Source organism: Panthera pardus, unplaced genomic scaffold, assembly GCF_024362965.1.
Source record: "Panthera pardus isolate Hobbes unplaced genomic scaffold, ASM2436296v1 HiC_scaffold_8, whole genome shotgun sequence".
NCBI classification, from domain to species: domain Eukaryota; kingdom Metazoa; phylum Chordata; class Mammalia; order Carnivora; family Felidae; genus Panthera; species Panthera pardus.
The window spans coordinates 77,390,324-77,410,172 of record NW_026527013.1 but is presented as its reverse complement, the minus strand read 5'-3'; the positions used below and the strand labels follow the sequence as shown (position 1 = coordinate 77,410,172).

General features: G+C 39.1%; 2 protein-coding genes across 4 annotated transcripts in view; one reads left to right on the top strand and one right to left on the bottom strand.

The window, feature by feature from the left end:
- The window catches only part of HBP1 (HMG-box transcription factor 1), a 30,111-nt gene that overhangs the window by 4,161 nt on the left and 6,101 nt on the right, over positions 1–19,849 (top strand). For both annotated transcript variants that reach the window (XM_019451183.2, XM_019451182.2), the window contains exons 2-8: positions 4,375–4,558; positions 6,538–6,766; positions 10,250–10,388; positions 10,754–10,865; positions 10,952–11,064; positions 13,148–13,304; positions 13,980–14,124. In XM_019451183.2, coding sequence (XP_019306728.1) covers positions 4,375–4,558; positions 6,538–6,766; positions 10,250–10,388; positions 10,754–10,865; positions 10,952–11,064; positions 13,148–13,304; positions 13,980–14,124 — 1,079 coding nt within the window. The remainder of the gene's footprint in view (positions 1–4,374; positions 4,559–6,537; positions 6,767–10,249; positions 10,389–10,753; positions 10,866–10,951; positions 11,065–13,147; positions 13,305–13,979; positions 14,125–19,849) is intronic.
- The window catches only part of COG5 (component of oligomeric golgi complex 5), a 334,355-nt gene continuing 318,074 nt past the window's right edge, over positions 3,569–19,849 (bottom strand). Inside the window, exon 23 of one of the 2 annotated variants that reach the window (XM_053897953.1) lies at positions 3,569–5,430. The gene's annotated coding sequence lies outside the window, so the exon portion shown is untranslated. Of the gene's footprint in view, positions 5,431–17,366; positions 18,265–19,849 lie in introns of those variants that run through there. The other variant, XM_053897952.1, reaches the window with a different exon arrangement.

Here is a 19,849-nt window from a genome sequence, read left to right as displayed (position 1 = left end):
CTCAGAATGACTAGTTCCTCTCATGTCTTGGGCATTACTCAGTAAGGAATCTGCACGGATACTACCAGTTTTCTGAGAACTCTTGCAAAGGAAGCTGGGAGCAGGTGGCTGACAGACGAATTAAAAATGTGAATACACTCTTTTTAATACACTTTCCTTTCAGTATTTGTTATGGATGTTTCTGCATACTCGTATCATGTTTCAGTATCATTTTTTTTTATTATTTAAAACATTTTTTATTTTTGTGAGAGAGAGAGAGAGAGAGAGACAGCGAATGGGAGAGGGGTAGAGAGAGAGGGAGACAGAGAATCCCAAGCAGGCTCTGTGCTGCCAGCGCAGAGCCCGACGTAGGGCTGGAACCCATGGAACCATGAGATTGTGACCTGAACTGAAACCAGGAGTCAGACACTTAACCGACTGAGCCACCCAGGCGCCCCCAGAATGATTTTTTTTCACAGACTCAGTTTATAGTTCTGATCATGTCAGATCTCTGTTCAAAAATCTTTAGTGGTTCTCCAGTGTCTGATAATCGCTTATAATAATTACTAGCCACTGTGCATTGAGAGTTTGCTCTGTGTTAGGAACTTCTGTAAGCTTTTTACATTTGTTAGCTCACTGAGTTTTTACAGTAACCTATGTAGGTGTTCTTATTATTTCCATTTTACAAATAGGGCATAAAGATTTTAAATAGATTGCCCAGGACACATAGCCAATAAATAGTAAATTTGATACATAAACCCAGGTAGCCTAATTTCAGAGCCCTTATTACTCTCATGTACAAAAACCAAAGAAACTAATTTTCCTAAACTAGGATTGAAGATTCTGACTCAGTCTACCTTTACAGCCTTAGTATCCATGACCACAAGACACAGAAGGCCGCCCTACCTTCTGGTGATCCTGGATTCTGTGTTGTTTTGATTTCATCCATTACTTGCACCTTCTGCAAGTTTGCTCATGTGAGTTTCTCTCATTGGAAGATTTTCCTTCTTTCCATTTTACCCATTCATAGCCAAGCCCTGCTCTGTAGAACTGTGGTCATTTGCTTATTTCTTTCCACTAAAGCACAGATTATTGAGATTCAAGATAAATTATTCATCATTGAGGTCCAACATTGCAACTCGTATAGTGCCTTGTACATAGTGTGTATTAAATGAATAAATATGTATATTTAAATAAAAAGGAATTTGGCAATCATTTTTAGTCCACTGGTTTTCACAGTGCACCTGATGTTGTTTGGAAAGAAAACAAAAAGCAGCGCACAGGGTTACCCCAGACCAAATAAATCATATTCTCTGGAGGTGGATCCTGGTCATCATTTTGTTTGAAGGACACATAATCACGTGATTGAGAGTCACTGATCAAGCTTAAAGTGTGCTTGATTTTTTCAGTGAGAAGTGGAGGTTCAGAATAATGATTTGGCCAGTTATGCCTGAGAAATCAAATTGTGTTACTAACTGCATCTCTTGTGTAGCCACTAATTTTGTAGGAGATTTTTTGTTGTACCTCAGCAGTTTTGCTGTTAACTATATAATAAGACTGTGATTAATTAGTACATAATAGATTATACTGAGCTGAAAAAGTGTTCACTTCTTGCAAATGTTTTGGGCATCTTATGTTTTTTTAATTAAAAAAATTTTTTTTATGTTTATTCATTTGAGAGGAAGAGACACAGAGTGCGAGCAGGGGAGGGGCAGAGAGAGAGGGAGACATAGAATTGGAAGCAGGCTCCAGACTTGCTGAAGCTGAATAACTAGCTGTCTGGTCTCATGTCGTTATACCATTTTCAGTAACTATTCTTTTTTTTTTTTCTTTCTTTTTTTTTTAAACTTTTTAATGTTTATTTTTGAGAGAGAGAGAGAGACAGCGTAAGTGGGGGAGGGGCAGAGAAAGAGGGAGACCGGGAATCCTAAGCAGGCTCCAGGCTCTGAGCTGTCTGCATAGAGCCTGATGCAAGGCTTGAACCCATAAACCGTGAGTTCATGACCTAAGCCGAAGTCAGATGTTTAACTGACTGAGCCACCCAGGCATCCCAGTAACTGTTCTGTTTAAGACATAAGTGCCCGGAGTATGTATAGTGTTGCCTGTGTCGGTCTAGGGATAAAACATTTTGTGAAGAAGTCATTTTACATTTCTTCTACTCACTTTGTTTTAGCTCATCCTCACAATTGCTCTAGCAGGAAGGTTGAGCAGCTAGCATTAGTTCTGTTTTCCAGATGAAGATACCAAACTAGTGAGAAGCTCAGTCACTCGGGTCATGTATTTAGTAAGGGTTCAAGCTGGAATCGAAACCCATGATTCTTTACATCTAACCCAGTGCCCTTTTCACTACTCTGTAGAACATCTTAGTGTTGAGTAAGGCTCTAGAGCAGTGCCCAGGATCTGGGTCATCTTTGAGGAGTTCAGGCGGAAAGCACCTGAAGTAGAATGTTAGAAAAAAAGTACAGCAACAGGCAGTTTGGCTACGTGTCAGGAACCTTAAGATGTTTAATTGCCATTCACCTACTAATGTGTCTCTGGAAATCTAAAGTAATCTGATACAAGCAGATATTTTTTAAAAAAAAGAATGTAAACTGTTACTTAAGAATGAAGAAACTGGGAACAGCATGTTCAGCAGTAGGAGGGATAAGGAAATTTTGGTGTATCTTTGTGATGTATATTATATAACTATTTAAAATAGATGTGTAAGAAAAATTAGTGACACAAGAAAATGCTTATAAACTTATGCTAAAGGAAAAGGTGTCAATTATAAATAATACAGAGTATGAAGGAAAATAAAATCTATGATGATAGGTATATGCATGAAAAATGTTAGCAGTATCTAAATCTGGTTGGTGGGATTAGAAGTCACTGTTCCTTTTTTTTTTTTTTTTTTTAATGCCTTGTTTCATTTCTCCCTCTCCCCGCACCCCCCCCCCCCCATTAGTGTATTTTATAGTTAGGAAAATTTACTTTGTAGTAAAAAGATTATGAAAAAGCCTTTGTAGAAGAAAATTTGCCAGTGTTACTAGTGTTTCTTGGTGAGTATGTTATGGTTTAGAAAGCTCTGGTATAAATACTAAGCAGTTAACATGTTTTCACAGCATTTTTGATCAGCCTAGGCTGGGGTACCAGACTTTTAGTGACTTTAAATTGCAGTATATTTTATTGTCTTATTGTGAGGAAAAACTTATAGATTTTTGTGTGTGTGTGTATTTCGTCTTAGCACATTAGAGCTTTTTTTTTTTTTAAATGAGATTTGGAGTAAATCTTTGAAATATCGGGAAATCTTCCTGCTGCTGTCACCCCTGTTAAATAACGAATTTGATCACTGTCCAAATGCAGAGTGTCAAAGGTATAACCACATTTTACTTTCATAGCAAAATTTAGTCGGTGGAAATTATTTAGGTATATTAGCCTGTGTTGTTTTCTTCCTTGTGATCACTTTGTGGGCTTAAGATGTAGATTTACTATTTGCTTAAATTTACCATGATTATTATTCATCTTTCTAGAAATAAGTGATTCGGAAGGATAGGTATCTTTATTATGACTAGGTACCACATTTTCATAAAGAAAACATAGTATTTTGGGGTGCCTGGGTGGCTCAGTTGGTTAAGCGTCTGACTCTTGATTCTGGTTTAGGCCATCCATGATCTCACAGTTTCATGAGTTCGAGCCCCACATTGGGTTCTGTGCACTGACTGTGTGGAGGCTGCTTGGGATTCTTCCTCTCCCTCCCTTCTTCTGCCCCTCCCCCGCTTGCGGGCTCTCTGGCTCTCTCAAAATAAACAAACAAAAGAAAACAAAACATAGCATTTTCATTTTTTTGAGAAGTATAACATACGGGCATTTTAAGAAATTGTTTCTTAAAGGTCCTTCAGAGAATGCCATTTTAAGTGTATTAAATCTGTTTATTTTCAGAGATGAGGAAACCATACAGTTGGCAAATAGAAAAATTGAAATAGAATTTTCAGAAAATGAAAAAGAAATAGAATATTTCTTCAGTCTTTTTTAATTTAATTGAGGAAAGTGTGTTAATTTTCTTTTAAATTTGAAGATACAAGTTGAAAAAGTGGTTTTGTTGGTCTCTCTTTGGGTCTCAGAGTTACCCGATTAAACAAGTAAAAGTATGTATAATGGTGCTAGTATTCTTTTTTAAAGAAAAGACTTTTATAAATTCAGATCCTTTGGGATCCGGGTGTAATTTAGTGCTGACTACATGGTCGTAGCCCAAGAACTCCGGGAATCTGCCTGGTGTGAGGGACTTGAGGGGGATACAGAATGCAATGTATGATTAAGTGAAAGATGCAACATGAGGCGTCTCTGATGGATTTCATCCTTCCGCAATCTCCAGATCACACGACGTGACTTTTTTTTCTATGTTATTTTTATTTGAAGTCGGAGCACCATAACATGGTGTGGGAAGTGAAGACAAATCAGATGCCTAATGCAGTACAGAAACTCCTGCTGGTGATGGACAAGAGACCTTCAGGAATGAATGACTCACTGGAGTTGCTTCAGTGTACTGAGAACTTGCCATCCTCGCCTGGATACAACTCCTGTGATGAGCACATGGAGCTTGGTAAACAAAATTTAAAGCATTGTAGGAATCTGAGATTCATACTTTTATGGTTAGCCAGCTTCTCCACCTGCCTTCAACTGCTTACAAGTCCCTGAAGTTTTTGTACTTAGGAGTTTTCAGTGTACTCTTGTTATTGCTCGTAAGATATTATTTAAGACCAACGTAACTTTGGGCTGTTTATGGTTATCATAGAGCCTCATTTACAAATTACCAAACGAAACTGCTTTGGTGGGTAAAAGTTGGGCAGATCTGCTGCGGTGGGTAAAAGGTGGGTGTTAAACACCTCCGGGAAATCCTGCATGTGGCTCATGTTCCTTTTGAAACGTCCCTGTGAGCTGGTTGGTTTGTTGCTCTGGTGGGGACATCACAGCAGACGCTTGGAACTCGAAGTCTGACCCTCGCGCTTATCACTGCTGCCAGGCTACACCCGTGAGGTGCGGCCTGCAGAAGTGCACGGGTTTGGTGAGGTAGGATTTGGGATGGTGGTGCTGTGAGGCTGGTGTTGACGAGTAAACAGCTAGTGCGTGACCTGAGCCTGCTGCCCTGTCGTCGTTCTGCGTGGCTTCGGCTGCGTTCAATACGCGGTTTTCTTCTGTGTTCACAAAACCCTTGAGAAGCTGTAACTGTGTCACGTGCTGAGCCAGAGGAGATGCTCTTTGGGAATTGGGAGATCCTCAAGGTCTTGGGACATAAACTGCTTGAACGCCAAGGGGTTGCCGGTGCTGGTGAGCGAGGAACACCAGTTTATTCAGCGGTTGATGCTTCACTGTTACAGTTTAGTGTCGGGAGGAAGTCAGAAGTCAGGGCCCAGGGTTGTCAAAAACTCGTACCACTCCTCGTTACTTCAGTTTGAAAGTAGTTAATTTCCTGAACTGGAAAGACAGATGAGCTCGTGACACACCACAAATAAAGAAGTGATGGTCAAGAACGTTGTCGGCTGCGAGGGAAGGGACATCGCTACATCACCGAGAGAGTTACAGGGGGGTTTCTTAGGTTGCTGCGATCTTTTCCGGCTGCTCAGCGAAAGGGGAGGGCTTCGAGTCGGTTTTCTGAGTGGATATCCTGAATCAGTACTTCTAAGTAAGACATCTCAGCTTTAGTAGGCTGTTCTGAGTCGTCTGCCTGAATAGGAATTGTATGCACATATGTTCTTCCTAACAGTTTAGAAGGACTCCCAACACTAGAAGAGTTTCCTGACTGATATATTGAAGGGACCCTGGGACCTGTAGTTTGTTGTAGGTGTGTGTTTCATAAAGAATTTTTTAAGGCCTGCAAGATGCTTTTTCTCCCCTCCTTTTTCTTTTTTTTTAATACAATTTTTTTAGAATTCAGTCTTGGTGTTCACAGCTGTGGCATGTACATGGGCGTGTACATGGGCCTTGGGAACACACTTTTAGGAAAAAATAACCAACAGATATTACTGAGTTTAGAACTCCTCAGTCAAAACAAATAATTTAGCATAAAGTTGAATAAGTAGTACCTAAACCTTATAATATGATGTTAATCTCATCTCTGAAAATTGTTCTCAATATTGCAGTAATTTTCTATAACTGGGTAATGAAGTATATGAATAAGTATATATATGTACACATAAAATGCCTTTTTCCTCTTTAAACATGTTAACATAAAAATGTCTTCGGGGTATATGGATTAATTCCAGGTAAGTTGTAAAAAAAAAAATCAAAACACATACCTCGTTTTTATGGTCTGTGAACAGTTGTGGTAATTACAAGTCATTAATACATTTATATTCATTAAGTCTATTTTTCCATCAGGCTCTGTTGACCCTTGAATGTATAAGGTGTCATTTTTCAATGACATTTTTTAATGAAACTTGTTTCATTCAAGAAAACATTTCAAATTTATACTTCTCACAAAATTTATTAGCCACATTTAAGGACTTCTTTTAGCTGTAATTAGAATATTGTTCCCTGTGTTAGTAATGTCTTTTTTATAACTTTGAGTGTGTTTATTTGCAGATGACCTTCCTGAACTTCAGGCAGTTCAAAGTGATCCTACCCAATCTGCCATATACCAGCTAAGTTCAGATGTTTCACATCAAGAGTATCCAAGACCATCTTGGAACCAGAATACCTCAGACATATCAGAAAATACTTACGGTGAAAATGAGGTGGATTGGCTAACAGAATTAGCAAATATCGCCACCAGTCCGCAAAGTCCACTTATGCAGTGCTCATTCTACAACAGGTGGGAGGAGTGCTGGCTATATTTTTATCGAAAACTTGTATCATTGCAAAGAGTTACTTATTTTTTTTCTAGTTTTAAAAGTAATAATGTTACTAACCATCTGATGAATGGTTTACTTAAATTAGAATTTAAGTAAAGTCCTTGGAATTGAGCTCATTGTTTTATAATGACTGCAGAGATATTTCACCTAATATCATGGTTTCATATTTTGAGAAGTAGATAAAAGTACTATGAGAAGCACCTGGGTGGCTCAGTTGGTTCAGCACCTGACTTCTGTTCAGGTCATGATCAGGCTCATGAGTTCACGCCCCTTGTTGGGCTCTGCACTGACAGTGTGCAGCTTGCTTTGTATCCTCTCTTTCCCTTTCTTTCTGTCTCTCGTTCTCTCTCTCTCAAAAATAAATAAACATTAAGAAAAAAGTGATATGAGTTAAAAAGTTTTAGTAAATGTTTTAAAGTCCTCAAAAAGTAAACTACACCAAGAAATACTTTTATTATATATTTATGGTTAGAGAAATGAAAATTATACTTGTCTAAAGGACCATAATTATAATAAACATTAAAAACAATCTTTTTATATTTGTTTATTTTTAAGAGAGAGAGAGCACAAGCAGGGAAGGAGCAGAGAGAGAGACAGGGAGTGGGGGAATCCATAGCAGGCTCCAGGCTCTGAGCTGTCAGCATAGAGCCTGACTTGGGGCTCGAACTCAGGAACAGTAAGATCATGACCTGAGCCGAAGTTGGACACTTAACTGAGTTGACCCACCCAGGTGCCCCTATAATAAACATTCTATTTAAAAATTTTATCAACCTTGAATTTGGTTCCATTTGATCTAGGTTTATTTTCTTCCACAGTATATGTGAGCTTACGTTATTTACTGGTTTGTGGAAACTAAAATTGCTAATATTAAAATCTTGAATTTAATAAAAGTGGACCCCCATTGGTAAAAACCACTGTTTCGTATACCCAGACCAGAGGACTAGAGTTTCCACAAATGAGTTGCTGTGCTATGAAATTATGGAAGCTTCGAACTAAAATTCCTAGAGAGACCTAAGTGGATAATATTTCACTAGTTATCCCTAAAGTTACAAAGTTATCTATGTAAAATGACCTAGATAAACACAATAGTTTGCAGGGGAGAGAAGTGCCCAGATTTGTACTCACATGGGTAGACAGACCATAGTCTATACAAGATGATGTAGGAATAACTGAATTTTGGTAATGCTTCTAACTTACTGTAATTCTTTGCTAAGACATAAACTTTTCATGTGTGAAGCTCTGGCTTTCTTGTAACCCATTAAATTTTGCTGTGTTTTCTTTTCCCCCCTGTTTGGCAGGATATTGGTCTTGATTAGGGCAAATTCAATGTAGTTAACTAAATTTTTCAGTTTAATTCCATGAAAATTTCCTAGAAAGAAAAAAATAGTCAAAAAGCTAAAAATTTGTTGGCAGTTATAAAAACAGACCCTGATCTTCCCATTGGGCTGTCTTTTTCTAGTTTAGAGATAACACTTCTTTTTTTAGTAGCAAACTTAGAATTAATATAGTTCATGGAAAGTTGAGCAAACCTTTAAGGTAGGTAATCGATATAAATAAAAACATAAGTAAAGAAGGAATATTTTCCTTAAGATATAAATTTATTCTCTGTAGCATTTTCTTTCTTTCTTTCTTTCTTTCTTTCTTTCTTTCTTTCTTTCTTTCTTTCTTTCTTTCTTTCTTTTCAATGTTTATTTATTTTTGAGAGAGAGAGAGAGACAGAGACAAACAGGGTAGAGCAGGGGAGGGGCAGAGAGAGAGGAAGACACAGAATCCGAAGCAGGCTCCAGGCTCCGAGCTGTCAGCACAGAGCCTGATGCGGGGCTCAAATCCACGAACTGTGAGATCATGACCTGAGCCGAAGTCGGACTTTTAACTGACTGAGCCACCCAGGCACTCCTCTCTGCAGCATTTTCTATGCTTCCCTGCCTCCTAGGGAACAAGACCGAGAGGCTCTCACTGCTCTCTCTCCTGCCTTCTAACACTGTTAGTGGCTGTTCGTGCTCCTTCTTGTAGCGTGTTGAACCGTGTTACTTGTTGAGCTTTGGATGTCTGAAGTTGTCACTGTACAGTACCAAGGGGTTGAGGACAGGTAAAGTTTACATTACCCCTGCATAGATAGAGGGATGGAGAGATGCTGTTGGTATTTTAGACACTTGTGGCATGTTAATTTTTACAGAACATTTAGGCCATATACATTTCAGAACATTGCATTGTTACTTCTCTTTAAATGGTTCAACAGAAGAACTGATAAACCCATTTTCTTTTATTAGTCATGAAGGCAGGATATACTTAAGGAATTTTTAGCAGTTTGGCCATTCTTTAATACTCCATGAAGATATAAATGTTTTAATAAAAGGAAGAACTGGAGCAAAGATGAATCATTAAGTATTTGTCGTTTGAAATCCAAAATTGACTGGAGAATGTGCTAAAACACTTAGAAATTTGAGGGGTTTTTAAGAAGTGATAGTAACATGAAGGCAAAGTATAGTTTTACGGACTCTTATTCCAGAGTAACTTCTGCAAAGATATAATGAAAAAGTGTTAATAAGGGTAAAATAAAAATTGAGGGGCTAACACAGTTTCTCAGGGAGTAAGGGAAGAATCGGAAAGGAAGATATTTCTCCCCCTTTTTAAAAGAGGGTTAGTCCAGACATGCATATACTTTTTTCTGTTAAGCACCAGATTCCTATTTTGCATCTCTGAGAACTGTCCTGATTGGGGACCATTGGGCTGGTTGGTCTCCTAGACCTGCAGTCTTCCTCTCTGCTGCTTCCCAGAGCGCAGTGCACATGCTGGGCGCCCTGACTGGGAGTGCTGCTTTTAGTGTTACTCCTCCTGGGAATAGTTGACTCTTATCAAAGGTGATCCTGTGGGAAGATAACTAGCCTTATGAGTAGATGGTTTTTGACAAGCCTGTATCAGGAAATAGGAAGTAGTGTCCAGTTACAGGAAGTTCCATTTAGGCTGCTTCCTGCTAGAATAAGTTTAAGCATTGTAGCTTCAGGTAGTTCATTGTATCTGCACAGTGACAGGTGGTTGGTAGACGGAGGCTTCGAAGTGTTGGTCACATTAGGCTGAGATGCCGTGTTCATACTGACTGCAGCAAAGTAGAAGAGAGAAGTGGACAGGGAGCCTGCACATTATTTGTTACGTTTGTATGTACTTGCTGATACAAAAATGGGTGAATAGGTGAAAGTAACTTTGAATTTAAAATACATGGATAAATATGAAAAAAAGAACAGTATTTGAAATGTGTGAAGAGGGCTTGGGTAAGAAACTAAGGAACTGCAGACTACAAATGAAATCTTGATGTCTTTAGTGTTTTCCGTAGGTGTCTTCTATGTGATAACATTGGTATTATGAATATGAAGTTCTTTTCATCAAAAGGAAAGATCTGCTTTAAGGACCTATGCTTTATGGTTAAAACTGCTTCCTTATTTTAGATCATCTCCTGTACACATCATAGCTACTAGCAAAAGTTTACATTCCTATGCGCGCCCTCCACCGGTGTCCTCTTCTAAGAGTGAGCCAGCCTTCCCTCATCATCACTGGAAGGAGGAAACCCCAGTCAGACATGAAAGGGTGAGTTTATTCATGAGATGAAACTGTTACGAAGTTTGCACAGCAGTGAAATATGTTAACTTTCCTTTTCTGTGAAGTCCTTTTGAAGCACGTGCAGATGGGAAATTGTCTCATCGCTCTGCTGGTGATCTGGATTATATTTTACATACAGCTCTGTTCACTGTTAGCAAAGTTTGTTACCACTGGGAACATGCATTTAACTAAAACTTCCAGAAACTTCAGTTTTCAGAGGCATATTTTTTGCTAAGTTTACAGGTGTTTTAAGTTATCCACTAATGAGGAGAGAGCCTGAAGCCTTGGAATAAAGACAGATATTAACAAAATATGTTACAAAATAAAAAAGTTTCTGATATTTTTCTCCATAGGCAAATAGTGAGTCAGAATCTGGCATTTTCTGCATGTCCTCCCTCTCAGATGATGATGATTTGGGATGGTGCAATTCCTGGCCTTCAACTGCTTGGCACTGTTTTTTGAAAGGTAAAAAAACAACTTGAATTTTTGCAGCTTACTTATGTAGCATGCTAGTCAGATAGCTAATATTTGCTTTTCTACTCAAACTTTAGGCACACGACTGTGCTTTCATAAGGGAAGCAAAAAGGAATGGCAGGATGTTGAAGATTTTGCTAGAACTGAAGGCTGCGTTAATGAAGAAGATCTCCAAGTGGGCACTCACAAGGTTGATTTAAAATTTGTAAAACTTTTCCCAAGTCTTTCGTGAGAAAACATAGGCTTATTATTAATCTTTAGGAGTATCCTCCATTTACTTTCGTCTTTAAGTGACACCTTACGTTTTAGGTGGAAGTTTTGTGACTGTGTTATGCTTAGCTGGATGGAGGGCAGCAGTGTCTTTAGGTTCACCTTTGTAATTATGCTTTCTGAGATGGGAAAATGATGTATTCCTTAGCTCTTTTTATACATTTTACGTTGGGAGAAATGAAATGAATGGGGGTTCCTGGGTGGGTCAGTCGATTAAGTGTCCAATTTCAGCTCAGGTCATGATCTCACAGTTTGTGGGTTTGAGTCCTGTGTCAGGCTCTGTGCTGATAGCTTGCTCAGAGTCTGGAGCCTGCTTTAGATTCTGTGACTCCCTGTCTCTCTGCCCCTCTCCCCTGTCACACTGTACTCTGTCTCTCTCTCTCTCTCTCTCAAAAATAAACATTAAAAAAAAATACAATGAACAAATGAACCAAGGCTTTTATCTTATGTAATGTACAAAGTGGTTAATTCCCAAATGGATAATTGAGAGTTGATTATATGAAGTTACTTTTTAAATGATCCCATAAAACATTGGCATTTTTAAGTTGATAAGCAGAAGCACTAGTTAGGATAAATGTCCGTTAGTGCCTTTAAAATCTTAATCTTTGCAATCTTTTAATTTCTCCATCTCCACTGTAGGCAGAGGAATTGGGCATGTGAAGTGTGCTTGTTTAAAATTCCTGTTTTGATCCTGCTGTTGTTACTAACTGTTGAGTCTCTGGTCTTGGAGTCAGGAAACCTGGATTGTCTTTCTGGTTCTTCTAGCAATTGTCTGTGTGACTAATGTTGGGAAGATTGTTGACCCCACTGTGTGTGGGCTCCCTAATCTGAAAATAGATTGGATCAGTTTTGACACCTTGTAGCTCTAGGAATGAGAAGATCCCATAATGTAGTTACAGATAACATGGCTGTGGCCTCCACCTGCATGTTGGACACCTGCATGAGTCACAGTCAGTTCTTCCTACTCAGCTTATTAGTATAACCAAGCCTGGACTCACCTTTTCTTCCCCTTCCTGGCCTACTTCTTCTCCCTTCTTTTAAAGGTATTGTTAGCCTTCTTGATTGACAGATTGAAAACCAAGAAGTTGAGTGTTCCCCTCCCCACCTTCATACTCAGTGGTCACTTCTCTTTCCTTAGAGGTGTTGTGCAGTCCTCCTTCTCTCTCTCTACCTCTTTCATGCACTAGTGTCATAAGGATCGGACACAATAGCTAGCTGGTGGCATGTCGGTCTCCTTGTTTTTTCTGTGACTTTAAGGGTAGGGATCATGGTTGTTAATGTGTTTTCAGAACCTAGCCCCTGGTGTGTGCCAACTGCTCAATAAAATATCAGTTGGATTAAAATTTAGCCCTTTTCTACCACCATGGCACTTGTCCGTTTAAGACTGTGATGGGTTTCTCTCATCATATCTTCAAATAAATTGAATACTAGAGGCACCTTTTATTCTGCAGACTTTAATCATCTTAAAGTTGACAGTGGTTAGTGAAAATACTTGCATTGACTTCCAGTGCCCTCTCAAAGGAAAGTTTAAGCACTTCACCTGTCCTTTAGACTCCTTTGCTTACTAACTGGCCCTCCTTTTCAGTCTTCTTTGCCGCACCTCTGAACCCCCTGGTATTTTTAGCAAATACTCAGCACTCTCCAGAGAAGGCTGGTTTCGCCTGTTCCTGGCATGAGGCATGTTCTTCTACCTTCTGGGTTTCATTCTTTTAAATCCCCGTTCCAGTGGGAACTGAACCCTGCCTCCTCTCTCTGAGTTAACACCTCCCTGTATCAAGTGCATTAGCATTGTTACATTTCAGTGAAGTGCTTGTGCCAGTCTGTTTGGCATTGCAGTGATTTATATACGTGCCTTTCTTCACTACTGGGTGGAAAGCAAGGACCCTAAAGACAGGGATCCTGTCTTGTTTATTTTACTTTTTCTACAGACTCTTACACATAATAGGAACTTCATTATGTGTTGAATTAAATATTGTTTGTTCACTCTGTGCATGTATTTTCAGGGCTATGGTTCTGATGGTCTAAAGTTGTTATCACATGAAGAAAGTGTATCATTTGGCGAGTCTGTACTGAAGTTGACTTTTGATCCTGGTACAGTAGAAGATGGCTTACTTACTGTAGAGTGTAAGCTGGACCACCCTTTCTATGTTAAAAATAAAGGTAGGGTGTCAATTTGAATTTATAGTAACTTTTTAAAGAAAACTTCTTAAATCTGGAAAGATGTCTTGTGGTATAATTCTTTGATGATTAAGAAAAAAACTTGAAGGGCAAACTTCTTTCAAACTACACAGAACTACCATAGAAGGGGTTTATAATAACTCCTAATGGTGCTTTAGGGTCTTAGCAGTCGTTAGGTGGGGCTGCACTTCCTCTGGGTATGAACTCGTACATTCAGGTAGCTTACTATATAAGCAGCTCTCTGTTATCTTGGTATCATTTGGGGGAATGTGATATTCTGGTAATTGCACTGAAATCACTTTTCAGAGATTTATTACACTAACACCATGTTAAAAATAATTCAGAGGCTGTTTTGTGGTCTTGGTCATTGACACCGATTATTACTGTCTTGTAAATTGATGGAGGTGTTGATTGATAGAATCTGTATATTAATAAAACGCCGAATCCAACAAGTTTTGGAGAGCTTCGCACTGCTTAAAGGAAATACTTGGGACTTATTTTGTGGCAAAGATACAGGACATGTTAAAAATCTGCTGAGACTTAAGTAGTAACCTATTTTCAAGGTTCAGAAGTGAAGGGCCTATTGTAGAATAAATAATTAGGGTCCCTTCTGTCAATCCCTATCCTTTATGTAACTGCTGTTTGATTTGATTTTAGGTTGGTCATCGTTTTATCCAAGCCTGACTGTGGTACAGCATGGCATTCCATGTTGTGAGATCCATATTGGTGATGTATGTCTACCTCCCGGACACCCCGATGCCATTAATTTTGATGATTCAGGTGTTTTTGATACATTTAAAAGGTATTATTGGATTCTTTTCCTGTTGTTAACGTTTACCTTTAACCTCTCTAATGGTTGCAAAGTCAGAAATTTAGGAGGCTAAACCTCAAAGGTTTGAAGATTATAAAAGGACTACTTAGAGCAATATGATTAAATGAAAACATATTCGGTAATTGAACTAACAAAGTAATAGTTCCAGGGGAGCTTTACACATAGTCATCACGCAGGAAAACCATGAGTTCATAAACATTTGGTATTAGATTAGAAAAAATACCACATGTTACGTGACCAGGAACTAAACGGATCAACTTTGATAGTTATTCTATATATATAGAAAACTGCTGTATCTGGCTAGCTGTTTTAACCAGTCCTTAAGTCTCTTAGTAGTGTTTTTTTGTACTTAACTGTCCTTTTCTTTCCATAACTGTATCTTTAATAATTCATTTCGACCAAGGGCATTAGTAGCATGAATTAACAAATAGTAAAAATAGCAAAAACACTTGACATTTGGAAAATCTTAGAGGGAAGTGAGTTTTTTGGACATCCTCTTGCTAGTATGTGGTAGAACAGAACAAGTACCCCTGTGTCCTGATGCTCGAGGGGGTTGATGAGCTGTCTCAGTTTGTTCTGGTCTCAGCACTGAGAGGCCCGCATTCCTGGAAACCCCGCAGGCCTGGCTCAACCGGGGCAGTTATTCCCCTACTCCCAGAAGGTATCTAGAGAAAGTCTGTTTATAGGTATCTGGAATTTTAAAACTCATTTTTTCTTTAAGATAATTGCTAATGTTTATTTTTAAGAGAGAGAGAGCAAGTGGGGCAGGGGCAGAGAGAGACAGAGACACAGAATCCGAAGCAGGCTCCAAGCTCCTGAGCTGTCAGCACAGAGCCTGACTCGGGTCTCGAACTCACCAGCTGTGAGGTCATGACCTGAGCCGAAGTCAGATGCCCAACCCACTGAGCCACCCCAGAGTCCCTCTTTAAGATAATTATTAAGTTCATAGGCATTAAGAGAATCCAGAATACCTGCTGGCCTATAGGTTTTATTTATTTCATTAATTTAATGTAATAAAACGTAAGGTTAATATATTTTTATTTTGAAAGGATACGTGAGGCTGTTATTTTAAAAAAGCACCTAGCACAGGCCCTGGCACAGGCTTTATGCTCAGTAAACGTCTGCAGATTGCAATCTAAATGTTATTTGGTTACATCCCTCACACACTCTGTTCTTTTTACAAATTCAAGAGAAATGAGGTGGTTTTGAGGTCTGATACTCTTAAGTACTCTTAGGATGTAGGTCAGTGATACCTCGTATGTTTTGGTGAGAATATTCTAAAGATAGAAAAACTTTGGAAGATAATTTGATCTTTTTTTTTTTTTTTTTCCTTATTGAGAGAGAGAGAGGGAGGAACAGAGAGAATCCCAAGCAGGCTCTGTGCTGTCAGTTCAGAGACCGACCAAGAGCTCAATCCCATGAACTGTGAGATCATGACCTGAGCTGATACCAAGACATCAAGGGTCAGACACCTGACCGACCAAGCCATCCAGGTGCCCCTAATATGGCTTTATCTTAGAACACTGAGTATCAACAATTCCATTCCTGTGTGTGTGTGCCCTAGAGAAGTAAATCCTTACAGACACGCAGAAGGGGATGTATAAGTTAGGTCATCGTGGCTGTGTTGCTCAGGATTGTACAACGTGGAAACCAATACAACATTAAGTGGAAAATGAATGAGCCACAGCCATATGTTTTGAAACATGGATCAATTTTAGAAATAATGTTAAGTAAAATTAGCCTCAGAAATACATGGTAGAATTCCATTTTTTGTGTGTGGAATCAGAATTCCATTTTTTGTGTGTGTATTCTTTGGAAATAGATCTAATAAAATTACAAATCTAATTACATTTATATAATTTTTACTTAATGTATATAACATACATTACACAGTTATGCTGGGGATCCCCAAGACAACCCCTGGGTTCAGTGACATACCAGGAGGACTCATGGGATTCAGTGTGTAGTCACACTCCTGCCTAGGATTTCTTCTCGTGAAAGGATATGAAGCAAAATCCTGAAAAGGAAAGGCACGTGGGGTGAAGTGTAGAGGAAGCCGGGCCTCCAGGACTCCTCCCAGCGCAATCGCACAGCACCCTTATTTCTCTCAGCAGTGAGTTGTAACAATAGGGATGAACTGGCATCTGCCGGGGAAGCTGTTACACACTTAGCACTAGGGTTTTTACTGGGAGCTGGTCGCACAGGTTGCCTCTGCCTTGCGTGTACTCAAATTCCAGACTTCCAAAAGGAAAGCAGGTGTTTAGGGCTAGCGATGTTGTTTGTACACACAATTGAGGCACAATGAGCTACTCTTACCAGGGTGGGAATAAAGAGAACCTTCCTAAAATCGCAATTCCAGATGCTAGTCCAGGGCCAGCCTTTTAAGGATACCCTCAGGATAGCAGTCCGGCCCGCTGTGTTACAGGTGCCACATAACAGAATGTTTACATATTACATGTTGATACAATGGATATATTAACCTAATTAATGCTACTATAGATTAATATAATGCTATTAACACTATAGTGTTTATATGTTCTCTTTATGAATAATGTATTATTTTTATAATATTGAAAAAAGTAAGGGGATGATAAACCATTCAGGAGAGTGGTTATCTTTGGGGGTGGCAAATGTGGAACTATTTAGAGTAGAAATAGTCTATTTCTTAATTAGGTTGTGGGTTCACTCCTTTGTACACTTTATAACTAACATAAAAGTTAAATACATTTTTTACATACTAAGTTTTGCATAGTGAAAAACCTTTTTTAAGCAAAAACAACACTAACCTACCTAATTCTTTTTCCAAGACGGTAGGTTCTCATCAGTTGGTCATACTGAATAGCAGTCACCCCTAAGATGACCTTGGACATTGGTCTCATTTTCCTGTGGAGTGACTTTCTGCTCCCCATTAAGGAGTGGAAAATGGGCAGTTTCATCCAGGAGAAAAGAGCATGACAGAGTTGAGAAGCATGAAATTGACTGAATTTTCATTGTGGATTAGATTGTGACTTGGCAGGTTAAGGGAAGTGCTGTCTGGTATAAGGAGGGCCAGAAAGGGAAGGAAGGCAGGAAGAAACACTTGTCCAAAACGAAACCCCAGAATCGGTTCCCAGGACAGTCTGGGGATTTGGGGGCAGCTCCTGGGTCCTGCTGTACAGGGAAGGACATCTGATTAGATTTTACCTTGGTAAGGACCAGAAGTCAGCCATAGATGAGCTTTTAAACACAATTTATAGTTCGTTGGTAGAAAGGAGGCTTTTAAGTGAGAGTATGATTTGAAGAAGCCCATTCCAGACACAATTGAGGCCAGTCTTCTGGGCATCAGGCAGGTTTCAGACTGTCACTTCTGACTTTGTGAATTTAGCATTTCTGTTCAAGTGATAGAATTTAACTCCTGAGTGTCCACTGTGTACCAGGTGCTGTACATGTGTTAACATACTTAATCTTCACAATCCTATGAGATTATAGCCTCACTTTACCGGCGGTGGGGGAGGGGACAGTGCTTAAGGAACCAGAAACAGCCATTTGTATCAGAACCAAGATTCAAGTCTGTATCCTTTCGAGACTCCAAATTTTGTGTTCTATCAATCTCGGCTATTTCTACAGTAATAATAATATATACCCCAATGAATACTTGCTATGTGCCAGCCTCTGCCCTGAGTTTTGTAGACACTGTTCTGGCAGCTCAGCCACACTACATGGCATGTGTTCAGTTCATTTTAGAGATAAGTATACTGAGGCTAGATGTTTATTTACTCTGTCCAAGTCATACTAGTAGGTGGAAGAGGTGGGGTCTGAACCCAATTAAAATTTTACATTATTATGTTCTGCAGAACTTTTTTTCACCTCTTCATTAGTCATCAGATATTTGAATTTGAGAGCCTAGTGTATGTGTTGGGCGTGGGGATTTAGAATCTGTTAAGACATGGGCCTGCTTCTTTGCTTCCAGTCTAGAGAAGGAAATGGATTAGTAAATGTGTACGGTGTGGTGTGTGCTGATTGAGAGATGTGGCCTGGTAGGTGCTCTGGAGCTAGGATGCGTGGATTCAGATCCTAGCTTTGCGGATTTGTTGTGGAAGCTGGGATAAATCAATGAACTTTTCCATGGCTCTGTATAAAAAAAAAAAAAAAAAAAAAAAAGTCTGTACAAGGATAATGTTGAAGGGAGGATTAAAGTGAGTGTCTATGACTATGGTTAATAGACACAACACTACTGTGGAGTTTTTCTTTTAAGAATAGAAATTAGGGGGCACCTGGGTGGCTTGGTTGGTTAAGCGTCCGACTTCGGCTCAGATCATGATCTCACGGTCCGTGAGTTCGAGCCCCGCGTCGGGCTCTGTGCTGACAGCTCAGAGCCTGGAGCCTGTTTCAGATTCTGTGTCTCCCTCTCTCTCTGCTCCTCCCCTGTTCATGCTCTGTCTCTCTCTGTCTCAAAAATAAATAACGTTAAAAAAAAAATTAAAAAAAAAAGAATAGAAATTAGGGGGGCACCTGGATGGTTTGGTCGGTTAAGCCTCCAACTCTTGATCTTGACTCAGGTCATGATCTCAGTTTGTGTGATCGAGCCCTGCACAGGGCTCTGCACTGACATCTCAGAGCCTGCTTGGGAATCTCTCTTTTCTCTCTGCCCCTCCCCTGTTTGAGCCCACTCCCTCCCTTCCTCTCCACCACCCCCCCACTTCAAAAATAAATATACTTTAAAAAAATAGAAAAAAGAATAAACATTAGTGAATGTGGGAAAGGGTATTTGAGCTTAAGGAATGGCAGGGAGAAAAAGTGGAGGCATGAAACAAGGCACGTTTCAGGAACTACTGGTAGAGACTTTAAAAAAAATTTTTTTTTAAAGTGTATTATTTATTTTGAGAGAGAGAGAGAGTGTGTGAGTGGGGCAGAGAGAGGGAGAAAGAGGATCTCAAACAGGCTCTGTGTTGTCAGCATGGAACCTGACATAGGGCTTGAACTTAGCTAAAACCAAGAGTCAGATGCTCAACTAAGTCACTTGGGCATCCCAAGGAGAAAGAATTGAGTGTGGCAAAGGTAAAGCTTTGTTTTAGACATTTTGTGTAATATTTTAATGCTATAGTCATATCAAAATCTGAATTCTGTGATTGAATATTTCCAACTACTTTTAAGTTGTATCCATAATGGAAATAGAAGAGTTACATTTGTACCACTAGATGGTAGAGTTTTCAGATTTCAGTAATTAGCTTGCTTCTATTTAAATCTTGGTATTTCAAGTTGTAAATAAATACTTCAGTGGAGATTAATAATTTTGTGTCAATTCATTTATAATGTTTGTTTAGTTTTGTTTTTCTAAATTATATATGGGAGGGGATCGAGATAGCAAAAATTGTTTCTTTGACATAATCCTGACTGCTGAATATTGATTAGATGATTTTGGCATCATATTTATTTCATGTAATACCTTTAAAAAAAACCCACATGTTGTGTGGTTGATAATTGGTAGAAGTCATTTTTATTGTGTGCGGTGACTGGCATGGGCTTCATGCACTTAGTTCTCTCCATCTGTTTCTGGAATAATTCATAATCTCCTATTGCTTTACCTTTAGGTAGATACTGTTTCTGTAGTTAGTATCAACCTGTTTTCATGTATTATCAGAATTTGTTTCAGGGAGAGAAGTAGGGGTTGGATTTAGAATAAAAGGCTTTCTGTTAAGATAAAAAGTAGAAGCAG